At 37.0% G+C, this 13358-nt stretch overlaps 1 protein-coding gene across 1 annotated transcript in view; it reads right to left on the bottom strand.

The window, feature by feature from the left end:
- Nucleotides 1-13358, bottom strand: part of cachd1 (cache domain containing 1) — a 94809-nt gene that overhangs the window by 53603 nt on the left and 27848 nt on the right. The window contains exon 2 of the mRNA XM_015038335.1: nt 6799-6861. Within this exon, the coding sequence (XP_014893821.1) occupies nt 6799-6861 (63 nt within the window). The remainder of the gene's footprint in view (nt 1-6798; nt 6862-13358) is intronic.

Below are 13358 nucleotides of genomic sequence, written 5' to 3'. Positions count from 1 at the left end.
TGTCTCGGTCTCGATACGCTCTGGTCTTGGTCTTGTCTTGGTCTCGGGTTAGGTGGTCTTGAACACAACACTGGTACAGATTATTCAAACCTGGACTGAATTATTCTTCCATAATTAAAGATTCTTTAAAACACAGGTTATAATATGCGACTAGATTTGTTTTTTGTTAAATGATGTCAATCTTATTCTGTATTCTCCTCAGCTGGATCTATTTAGGGAATTCCCATCTGTATGGATCCTGGAATCACCCACTTCAGCACACAACACACAAACAATCTAAAATCTATGGGCCGTTTAAACATTCACATGCACAAACATTCACGTGTATTATTTATTATCAAGGAAGCTGAGTAACATCAAAGATGCTTCAGGCCTCAGGCTACACAGAGTGTGAAATTCATCATGATTAACTGCAGAAATATGTGATGGATGGCTAAAGCTCAAGAATACTAACTTGCTGTCATGCTGCTCAGTAATTTAATTTAAAAAAAAAAATCAACCCTGACCAACAAGAGTGAGCCAATCAAAAAGCTGTGCTATTGCAAATACTTGCAATGATGAAAATTCGCACGACACAACCCTAATTTAAATGTACAATCCACAACCATCTTTCATGTGTTGTGCACTTATGTATGCAAAAGCCTATCTAGTCATCTTTTTGATACTGCATGTTTTCTCAGAGGCAATATATATTTCAAAAAGAGGGAGAAAAAAAATCAGCTTTTTCACTGATGTTTTTCCCCCCTGAACCACTTTAAATTATGCAGTGTTTTCTTTAAAAGGACACGTTTTGGGTTGCACATCCCTGTACTCTTTCTGAATGGGGATCCAGATATTTCAGGAATCCAAGAAATATATCTGCAACAGTGTTGTTGCACAACACCTCCCCCCCCCCCTTCCCTCCAGCCCACTTCCCCATGCTTCCAGCATGGGGAAGTGGGCTGAGCTCGACTTTTCTCGACAACAGCCTCCTGGGAGGTAATGACAACAAATAGCTCATTCTTAATTCCAAAATACATTGAGAAAAAAATGTAACGGTGTTAAAAATAAAATCCAAAGGTATGGCATCTTTTTATGAGCAATTTGGTCTGACTTTAATTTTCTGTCAACTTTTTCTGACAAAATTTGAGAAAATTTTAAGACAACTCTGACTCTATAACCCTAAAGTATTTTTGGAATATTTTCAACCTTAGCTCTCCTCAGATTCTGCACAGATAGTAGAATATAAACAAAAGGATTATCGATGGTAGAATCACTTTCTACATCTATTCAAAGTGAACCAGCAGAAACAAAAGGAGGAAACAAACATATAAAATAAATAAAATACCACCTAAATTGATCAAGAAGTAAAGCTTGTCAATGTCTCATAATAACTTCAGATTTTGAGTTTTTCTACTACAGCTTCAACAATGCCTTGACTTATGGCAGAGATTGTTTGTACTACCTATGATGGCAACAGTTGCGTTACTTTTTATTTCCTGTTTTAATATTTTTAAGTTACCCGCTTATAAGAATGTGTTTTATTTGGATATTTTTCTGGTGTCTCATAGGTGTTATGTTTTGGATCATTATCCATCTAAAAGACTCCAGTAGAGGCCACCAGATAAAATATTTCTGATGCAGTCCCAATAAATCACAGGTCCTCCACCATAACTAAACACTAGACGCTGGTTCTGCTCTCGCTGTTGGACCGCCACTACACAGTACTGGTAGTCATATTTCACAGACATAGCACCGCTCAACCTCCACCAGACTGAACTTCCACACCGAACGTCTGCTTAAAACTGCAGCATGCAACTTAAAAAAAAAAAGAAGATTTTAGATATGTATTAAAATATATCTTGTGTCTAAATTAGGTGAATTTATTGCCAGACAATTTTTTCGTTTTGCCAGATAACATAATAGCAGTTATACCTAAAGCGAAAAATTGACAGCCATTTCAGGGGATAGGCAGTGATCGGTGATCGGCAGAGATCGGCCTCATGGATGATCAGTATCAGAATCGGCAGTGAAAAACCTGATCGGAGCATCCTTAGTTCTGAGTGACTCAATCTTCTCAAAACAGAACTAAATACACAGCCACTAAACACACTGGGGATGGTTTATACAAATCTCAGCTATATTGAGATTTATAATTAATATCTGATCAAATGTAGTTCAAGTGACTGAAGGCATGTGTGATGCTACAGAAGCAGATTGGTTGATTTCCTGTTTGCGACATGGCTTTGGGTTTAACTGCATACAAAGCAGATAACTTTAGCATCTACCAATTACTCAAGGCAGAAGCTAAAGTTGTGACAAACACAACTTAAGTTTGTGTAATTATATTAAGTTAAATGTTTATATGTTGTTCAGGAATTACTTAATACCACCAATCTTTCTGTTGTTGAGTCTTAGAAAAAAATGTCTGTTCCACTTACTTTGCTCCCAAAAGATGCGAGAGCTTCTGGAGCATTTTGTTGTTCCAGAGCAGAAGGAAAAAAACAAAAAAAACACAAAAAGCTTTACATTAAGTGCATAAACTTATACAAATCATTAACATAAGGTGTTAAAACCAGAAACCAAAACAAGACATTGTTGTCCAAATGCCTTCCACAGGCACACAATCATAAGCCTTTCTGAATACAGATGAAAGCTTATTTTCACAGTATCTGAACCCCCTTTGTTCACATCCCATAATTACTGCTACTTGCAAAAAAGTCTGTGACTGAAACCAGTAACAGGAAATAAAAAATAAAAAAAAAGAAAAAGAAAAAAGTGAGCGACCCCGACCCACTGACCGCTTTATACACCTAATCAGTCAGCCGCTATTCCTATTTGGACCTTAATGGGAGCCTGAGGCGCAGCTCGCAATTACTGCCTCTACAAGCAACACAGACAGCATGACACGTACACGTTGTCACACAGCAACTTCAAGGTAAAATCCTCCGTAGTGGTAATGTGAATTTCACGGCAATTAGCTAAAGTGAACTTTGCTTTGAATATGGATAAATTGGCCAGAGTTCAGCTGTGGAGGGCTTCTCTGGCAGGGGGAGGGAGTGACAGAAGCCCAATTCAAGTTTTAACAGAAATTACTTAAAAGAAACAAAACTCTTTTGGTGATGTAAGTTAGAGCTTAGGTTACAGTGCGCCATGAAGCAGCCAAACCAATCTGCTCTCCTCACATTAACCAAACTCTCCAGAACACAAGAGCTCTACTCTCCACCATGTGAATCACTCCACCAGCCTCTTGTAAAGCCCACCGGACCAGAATCAGCCATCAAAAGCACTTACTGGAAACCATGTCAACATTCCATATTATTCCAGAGTCCTCACTTTCTTTTGGCCCAATTTTAGAGTACAAATACCATCGTTTGTAATGATTATGTATTCAATATTTCTACCGCAGGCAAGCTTTAAATATGAAAACTAGAAAAACTGTGGACAGACAGATCAGTGTCTAGCAATGTTAAATTAGTCATGTATTGACTTCCTGTTTCCATGGTCTAATATGACACCACAGAATCCAATTTCTTAAAATAGCTAAAAGAAAATAACTTTTCGCTTAAACTTCCCAATGTAGAGTCAGAGAAATACAATATTTAAAACTGAAATGGTGAGAGCGTGACTGGATGAGTAGCCAAGTTTATCTTGCAACCAGACCCAGAGAGAAGGATGGTAGAGCAGGTATGAATAAAATAAATATACCAAACGTCCATGGTTGGGGAACTTTAGCCATTTCTCTTTTCAAGAGAAGGCTATGCTAAAGAATTTGCAAAAGGGATTTTATACATATAAATCCTAGCAAGCCAAGTAGCTACACAGATAAATAACTACATAATTATATAGCTAGCTACCTATCTATATAGCTAGCTACATAAATAGGTTCTAGAGAGCTAGAACCACGTAATACAATGCTCACAAAAAGAAAAAATATAAAATGTATAATATTAATATAAATATAAAATGTATAATATTAAAAAATAATAATACATATTATGGACCTTGATCTAGTATCACCAACATGACAGGCATGGAGAATAGGTGTATGGCTATAAAAAAATTCTCACTTTTCCACTTGATTTCACTTGAACATCTACACGTAATAACTGATGCATTTATTTTTTAAAGATGAGCTTATACAAAATTACATGAAATAAACATCTGTTCAATGCAATACTTTTTTTGTTGGAAAAATAATTCAAATAGAATCTATTTTTTGACATGACAAGAATCCATCCAATTCTAGCTGTCCTTTTGAATTCTGAATGCTCAAAGCTCATGCTTTTTCAAAATGAAGGAATGCACTATAAAACTCTAAAAGTGGTTAAATTTGTTGATATGTGGATAGCATTAAACAAATACAGGTTTTCCCCTAAACATTTCCAATGATGTTCAGAAAAGAAAACTGTTCCAGAGAGACTGTATTCATCTTTACCACTTCTGACCTGTGTGCGTGACTCAATCAATCAAGGCTATGGCTTTCTTTGAAGCAACATATGGAAGAACAGACCACAACCGAAACATGAGACACTTATAAACAATAATCAAAGAAAACGCTGCATTTATGGAGTGAGCAAATAAGATTAATGGAACAAATACAGTGCATTTCCAAACTCGTTGATCTATCGTGACAAGTACGTATAATTCTGAAATTGGCAACAATAATCAAGGCAATTATATTTCCATAAACAAACAGCCCTATGCTTTCGACAGTTTTGATGTCATTTAGCCACAGAGTAAACACTGTTCTTAGCGCAGTTCCCAAACTGCACTAAGAACAGTGTCACAAATAATGCTGGTACATAAAATCTCATTGAGCATATAAGCATTTAAGTTAGGGATGCAATGATCCACTTTTTTCTTTTCCAATACCGATACAGGTGTCTGAAGGGTGGTATCGGCTGATACAATACAGAAAAAATGTGCTGAATTGACTTAAAATCGTTATTTTTTTTGTTTTGTTTTGTTTTTTAAACAGAGTACAATTACTTGGTAAGGACCAGTACAATCAACAGCTTCACAAGCCAAGTCAAACATGTAAAACCAACATAACTTTAATTTGTTCAGTCAGTGCAATTAGGAATATAACAGTCAATGTAAAATAAATAAAGAAACTGACACAAATAACAGGTTGACTACCAAGGTCAAACAAAAAAGTGAACCACAACTAACGTTTGAAATGGTTCCGAAAGTGCACTTAGGAATTCTAAATGTATTTTAAAATGAATAAAGTGAACATCGCTCAGAGCACAACGCGTAGACTGTTGTGCAGATCATGCACATTGTCATCGATACCCAATTAAGTTTTTATTTCTATACAGGGACTGATACAGATATTACAGATATTAATACTGGATCGGTGCATCTCTAATTAAAGGTATGGCTGAATTTTCTAAGCTGGAAAAAGATCTTCCAACTACATATGGAGATGCAACGAGTGCCTAATCCATTTTTATTACCATCGCCTCTGCACAGACAGCATGTGATCCAGTTGCCCTTACAACTATGGCTTTAAGAAGATTAAAGCAAATTTAAAATTCATTCTATTTTCCTCAATGCAAATAACCTGCTTAAATTTAATGATTTGACAGCATATGTCAATGAGCAGGATAGTGAGACAAAGACGGACACAGAGAGAGAGAGCCTGTCGTTACAGAGGGACAGATGTCTGCACAGCAGTCTGAATAATGAATTTCCATGAGGACAGCCTCGCTGAAGATGCCGGTGGCTCCTTTTTGTGGATCCTTGTCTGTTTCTCTTCTTCGCCGTCTCCCATCTCAACTGTTTCTCTGCAGATACTCTCCTAATTGAACCTCGCCTTGGCTCAGGGACACAGCCCCTCTGCTAGAGAGCGAGAGCGAGCCAACTATGTCAGAGCTATAATCTGAAGTAGTTGGAGCCAACCTCAGGAGGGTTACGCTGGGAATTTATGGGCACCATTTAGGCTGGCCGCTGAAATAAATACTTCAAGTCTCAGACCGAGCAACTTCACTTCTGGAGTCTACAAAAAAAAAAAGATGCTCATTTAAAAAGATAATGGGAAGTGTTTTAACGTTGTATTTTGTGATGTGTTACACCACAAAACAATGCTTTAAAATCAGTTTCAACTGCCACTGGAATACTAAATACCAGCAAGGTGCGAGACACTGTACTCCACTCACTTCCATGTGCTGACACAGAAAGAAACAAACAGAGAGAGTCACCGGAGAAATGCAAACAATCGTCAACCTGTCTGTTCTTGCTGGTGGCTGTTTACCACTGTGGTGTACATTGTCACTTTTCCAAGATCCCTGACGCAGAAAAGCAAACACAAACACACACTTTTACACACCGTGTCTGCACTCAATTATGTTAGATTTGACACAGGGTGCCAAAAAACCCAGAGTAGATTTCTTTTTCCACAATAAAATCCAAAATGTGGCACAAAATTTTGACATTTGGGTAGAAGGGAGATGATTAAATAAAAGCATTTCATTTTAGCAACAGCTCATCTGTCTTCCTAACGGTTTGTCCAAAGCTTTGCGCTCTTACTATAACGAGGAGCGGAAAGGGATGGATACCCAGGGACAGAGGAGTAAAAAGAAATAAATAAGTTACCAAACTTCAAAGCCGCAGGGACAGGAGATATTGAATTTTAATAAACCCCCTGGTGTCTGTCCTCAGTGTTGCTGAAGTGAACGCTACACAAGACCACAGACATTCGCCATGGCACATGCATGCACAGACAGGCAGGAGAACGAGTGCATACACACACGCACACGCACACGCACACACACACACACACACACACACACAGCAGAGGTCTTTGTTACTCACCTGCTGAACTTCTGTCTCTCCGTTTGATGTCTTCTCTGTGTACACGAATGAGTTGAAAATCCTCTGGAGAGACACAGAGAGAGAGAGAAAGCAGAGACAGTGAGGTTGGACCAGGTAAAGACTGGAGACCAGCACCTATAAAACCTGGCCAGAAAGGACTAACTTAATTAAGAGTGACCATCAAGGCTCTCTATTAAGGCGGAGTGTTAGTGATACATCTCCATCTCTGTGCTGATGACCGATGTTTATCGTCATGTAAAAATTTGAATCCCATGGTTATAGAGTGAAGTATGTAGCTTAAGAAATGCATCTAAGCAACTCATTTTATTTAAGGTCTCCTCCATAAACATTATGAACATAAATTATATTGAATTTGTCCAATCTACATGAATGTTTGTCAAAATGCCAATGATGCATCACTCCACCTGCATGCCAATGACCAAGTTGTTTTCCATATTCAATATTCTCTGAAATTCAGGAACGACAAGACTTAACTCTGTTACTGAAACAGATTCATGCACCAATACCAATTCACATTACTTAGGTGGTCCCTTAAAATTAAATGATGAGATTAAAAGGTGTCCCTCAGGGCACTGCAATTGAGCCTACACTTGTCATGTCAATACAGTTTCTCTGTCTTTAAATTAGTCTGCATGGTACATTTGACATTGCCATTTTTTCCACCTAAAATTTACGCTTAATGCTGAATAAACTGTTTTAGTACAGTGTTTGAATCCATGTGTTGTCATTTTGGGAATTCATACTTTCTTTTTATACCAGTAAACCATATTTTGTCCATCAATCATACATTTTATAGGAATGCTGTCAAAAATTCCCAAATCTGCTGTAAAATTTAAATCACTTCTACCTTAAATATAAATAATCAATTTCAATTGCAGCAGATTTTAAATCCTACTCAAACTGAAATCTTTCTGAGTAACCTCCTGATATTACATATTTAAGACATATAAACATTTTCATAAAATAGACAATGAATAAATAAAAAAAATACATTCAATCATGTTGTAAAACACAATATAAATAAATGTTGACTGATTTAATTAAAGGCTAAAAAAACATCACATTAATACCAAATAGAACATTATCAAAATGAAATATTTTACAGCAGATGGTACCATAATTCCTGCACAATGTGCTCCAACTGAAGGTAGTGTGTGTATGTATTTTTTTTTAATAAATAATGTCTTTATTGTAACATGAAAAAAGAGTTGTTACAGCCAGAATACATCAATGTTTTATCACTAGTGTCTATATAAATGTCTATGTTTTAACAACATTGTTCGAAAATGCATGGACAATGTCAAGATTACAGTCTCTGAAATTAAAGAGTCGACATAATGCTACCTGGAGACTTTTTCATCAGTCATATTGAAGTATTACAAGTATAAAGTCAATTTTTGTACATATATCTTAGGTTTAAGCAGATGTAAAAATGAGGTTGTGTGTCAATAAATTAGCACGGCAAAAGAAACTCTTACTAGATGAACTCCAAATATTTTTGAAGAAAGTTCTTAATATGAATTCATGTTTGGTGAAAATGCAATAATTAGGAATAGTCATGTTTGAAAAGAACACATGCCAACTAAAAGTCTTTGATAACAATAATTATGGATGCCAAGTAAACTGGCAGCAGAAACTACTAATGAGCTTGCCTTTCCAGCTGGATACTGAGAAAAGTCTGAGGTAAAATAGTTCCCTCAACTGACCAACTGTTGGCTGAATAATGAGTCCAGTCGCTGGTCCGGAATCAGTCCTTGTGATCATTTTGTCCAACGTAACTTACAATGACTGATACTTACAGCCACTGATTAGGAAATGTATCATCATAATCATCATAATCTTAGATGATCCATTAAGTTATGGCAAGCGTATCAGTCCCAACAATAATGTCGCTTTACTGAACATTTGTAATTGGAAATGCACCAATCAGTTGCTGGAGGTCGGAATAGTCTGATTTTAATCCAATCTGACCTGTGATCAGTAGGTCAAATACAGAAGAATCAGGGGTTTTTTTTCTTTGTTCTAAATAAAGAGTAAGAACACACACCATTTTCAGTCAACACTTCATTCAACATCTATTGTGATGCACTTCTTGACTTTAAAGAAAATTAAACACATTGGGGACATAATGTGTCCCCAATGTGTACAAATGGGGATTAACATTGAGAGTCCTTCATTTTCTGTTAGATACAGAACTCCTACTACAAGTAAAGCACCTGAAGCACATTGCTTAAAATGACTAAATAAAACCTTTATCAGTCAAAATGTAAAACCTGACAGGTGAATCATTTTTGTGATGTGGATCTCTTTTTAAGCATTTATTTGAGACCATCTGTTAAGTCCATGCACAGCAACAAATCTACAGAACAATAACTGAAAAACAAAAGAATAAATGTTTTAAAATCTTAGATTTCAACTGGAATGAAATTCTGCATTGGGACCTTTAGAGAACGCCGCAAAAACACATTTCCTGAAACTTCAACGAGCTAAAGCAACATAGCAAGAAAGAGGGAGGCAACATTTCTACACAGCATAGTGAGAAACTGACTGATGTAACGCAGAAATAAACTACTTTAAGGTGAAACAGCTAAATGTAGTTCAACAAACTACTAAGGCTGTACTTAGATTTCCATATGCATGTAATAATCATTAAAACATTTTTACCCAGATGATGTAGGAGGCTGCTTAAAATCAGCTCAAACATTTGCTCCAGAAATAACTTGAAATTACACTTGAAATTACATAAAATCAGGGGGGAAAAAACCATTGGAAACAAACAAAAACCTAAGTAGTACTTTTTTTTATTTTTTTTGCACAAACTGGACCAATTTTTAAAAATAATACTAAAAAGGTAAGCAATAACCTCAACTGCTAACACCCACCACCCCCGAATTATTGCGACATCATAGTCCTTTCCTTAAGTTCCCTGGTTGACATCGAAAATGTGTCACCTCAGTGTCGTCCAGCTCCAGCACAGATCGACTGTTTTCTTTAGCTGGGCTCACAGGGTGATGTTACATTTCCACATTTACCTTGCAGGCTGAGGCGTTTTAGAAGCCCCTGATGTATACTAAGTGAGCAGGAAGCAGGAGCGGAGCATTTAGACATGGAGAAAATGAGTCCTGATATGACCTTACCGCTCAGAAAGCCCAGAGCCGTCTGGTAAATGTGCACCTGCTGTGACACATAAACATACAATAACAAGCATGCTTTCCTTCAAATGGACTCTAATGCACAGCTATGTACACAGTTTTCTCAAGCCCAGGCAGTAGCACTCTGTGGAAGCTACAAACAGAGGAAAAACTAACATTTGTGTTGTGGCAGCAGGTAGGCAGGTGGTTCACTCGAGGCTGAACCATCACACACAAAGCCCTAAATTGTCTGGTTTCTACTGTGCAGCCATTTCCTGCTGTCTGTCTACACCTTTTGTAGACACATTCCAGAGGGCCAGCAACAACTTCAAATACACCGCACTAACCTGGAGCGCCCTTAAATCTCAACTGCTCTGGAGATTTTTAGTGATGTGATACTGAAATGGTTTTCAGTAGAAAATATGATGCACAATATGCAGACATCTATAACACCATGGGAAAAAAAATAGAGAAAAACTTTCAGAGCATGGTCCATGACAGTCTTTTTTTACACCATTTACAATTTCCGCTTGTTAAATTTCCCAGCATGTAAATAAAAAACAACGCTGATAAATAACTAGGGCAGTTTTATAAGCTAAAGAGGGTTGTAGCTACATGAATGACCAGTGAGCGTGTTTGATAATGTAGAGGCAATCAGTATTTAGACTTGAGAAATTATAAACTAACTTATAAATTAATTGAAATATATTGACAGGTTACTCACCAGGACCAATAATCATTACTTAACCTGTTGGTCTCAGGTTGTCATTCACAATGACAGGGGTGTCAAACTCCAGTCCTCAAGGGCCGCTGTCCTGCAGTGTTTAGATGTGCCACAGGTAAAAAACAGTGGAATGAAATGGCTTAATTACCTCCTCCCTGTGTAGATCGGTTCTCCTGAGCCTTGCTAATGACCTAATTATTCTTTTCAGGTGTGGTGCAGCAGAGGCACATCTAAAAGTTGCAGGACAGAGGCCCTTGAGGACTGGAGTTTGACACCTCTGTCACTAGAGGACCCAAATTTGGGTCCTCTAGTGACAGACAGGTTAAAGCTGCAATGTCAAAGTGTCCACAAAATGTCTCCTGACATTTTTTTTTTTTTTTTTATAAAAACAACTGTGCAAATAAATTTCAATCGGTAATTTAGCAAGACTATGTGTTTTTAGACTACATGATAATGTGGACATGGAGTTTGTCCACTCCCTCAGTTCTACAACAATAACTTTAATAGACACAAAAACACAACGTAAGTGTAATTGTTTCAACACGAGCGGTCAAACAGAATTTCAAGATGTTGGCGTTCAATAATCTTATTTACCAATTACAATAAAAGGTAGATATTTTTATTATTATTTTTTTAATTCACTGAAAACTCACAAATTTAGCAGTTAATTTCCATCATAAAAGTCCCCACAATCCTGTCTAAAACAATATCCTCAGCCCATTTCATTCAGTATTTAACTGCTATTAAGAACACAAACACAAACTAGTTAGTATGTTAGTCTCCCAAACATACTAAGAGAAATACAAACCGATGATCTGATTCGTCATCTTTACCATCGCCGTTTTTTGTGCAATCATTTCATGATACTAAGTTAATATCATGCTTCATCATGTTTTACTCACACACAGGTAAAACCATATTTCACTACAGAGTTATTTGCAAGGAGTAAATTCCAGCAGAACTGCCACAACATAGCAGGAATTATGTTTTTAAAGTTTAAAACTACACATACTTAAGAAGAGGGGAAAATTGAGGAAAGAGCTCTTAATTCTTCCATGCACTCAGCAAACTTTAAGAAAAAAAACAAAAAAAAAACCGAGTGAGAAAACTCCTGTTGTTGATTAGCCACAGGTTAGCTGCCTTTGCCCCATCGCCTCGAGTGTTTGTTGTTGGAGCTGTTTTGCGGTTTTCACAGCTACAGAGCAGTCAGCGAGGAATGCTCGCCTCTGAAACCTGAGAGGCCTGGGGCTGTCTGAGCCACTGGGGCCCCGTGGGCTACCGTGACCCGTAATCAAACAAGGACACCAAAAACTGTTGGTGTCTGAGCATATTCAAACTTTTCTGTGCAAACCACTGCCAAGCATTTCTGGGAAAATGGAAGCTCCACTGCCTTTGTGAAGGTCTTCACACCACTTGAGTCCTTCCACACTGCATCAAGTTCTGCAAACTCCATTGTATTCAATTGGGATTTCATGTGATATACCAGCACATAATTATAAAGTGAAACAAAAATGAAATATGGTTTTCTTATATAAAAAAAAAAATCTTAAAAGTCCATGAATACATGAATATGTTTTCATCTAAACCACTCAGTCTGAAGTCATTTACAACCCTAAACCAGATTTTTTTCTGGGTATGCACTGTCACTGCCAATAAAATTCAGATTCAGTCTTTCTGCTTATTGGTAAATCAGTGACTGTATTCAAATATGTTGAAGGTAAAGGCAACATATTTGTTGTTCTTGTGAAATAAATAATTTGAAAGTCAGTGTGGAGAAACATGGTTATTTTTGCAGACGTGCAACAAAATCAGTTTGTAACAGGACCATAATAATGAGAACACCATAGCTCTCCAAGAATGTCATAGTTTGGCCTCTAAAGCCAAGTTAAAAGGAGAGTCTTAAAGAGTGAGCTTAAAAGCTTCCCTGATCTAAAATGGGCAGCTTTCTGATAACTAAGCTCCAAAGCAATGCATTCAAACATTGATCACAGAGAACGGGCCTTTTTTTGTCTCATTAGGCCAGTTTTAAATCCATCCAGCTTGAGGTTAATCCCAGCCACAGCTGAATTGTTTGCAGGAATGGCTCAACTTTAAAGAAAGTTCATCCTACGAGTTCCAAAACCAAAAACCAACATCTGTAGTTCACAAAACCTGGGTTGTGTTTGTTGTCAAGACAGCAACACATTAATTTATTTACCACTTCAGCTCATCTACACCATTTTGTTTGATGTAAAACTTTGAAACGGTGAAAACTGATGATACAGTCACCAGTTTAATTTGTCAAGGAAGAGAAAAAAACAAATAAAATCAGGGCAAGATGAAACTATAGTTTTTATAAACTTATTTGTGCTGCCAGATCAAAGTGTTATCTTTGTGCTTATTTACAAGCTATAATTAGCACTGGTCGACATGTTCCAGTGCAGTCTGGGACACCTCTTCATGAATGTGATAAATCATTAGCCAACGGCAACTTTTTATGCTATTACGTTGTATTCTTTTCTGTTGGCGTACATTAGTCATTATGTAAGACAGGTTTTAGCAATAAGGACAGGTTTTAAAAAGCTACAGGTTCAATACTGCTAAAATGTCCAAAGAGTTTTAAATTCTTTAATAGAATTCAACAATAAGTGGGAGTTTGTCAAGTTTGTCGTAAAATTGTAAAAAATGTCATATAAAGGACTTTT

Source organism: Poecilia latipinna, unplaced genomic scaffold (genome assembly GCF_001443285.1).
Source record: "Poecilia latipinna isolate Pla-1442-1.1 unplaced genomic scaffold, P_latipinna-1.0 Scaffold438, whole genome shotgun sequence".
Taxonomy (NCBI): domain Eukaryota; kingdom Metazoa; phylum Chordata; class Actinopteri; order Cyprinodontiformes; family Poeciliidae; genus Poecilia; species Poecilia latipinna.
Note: the sequence above shows the minus strand (reverse complement) of the source record. Positions and strands in the feature narration are given on the sequence as shown.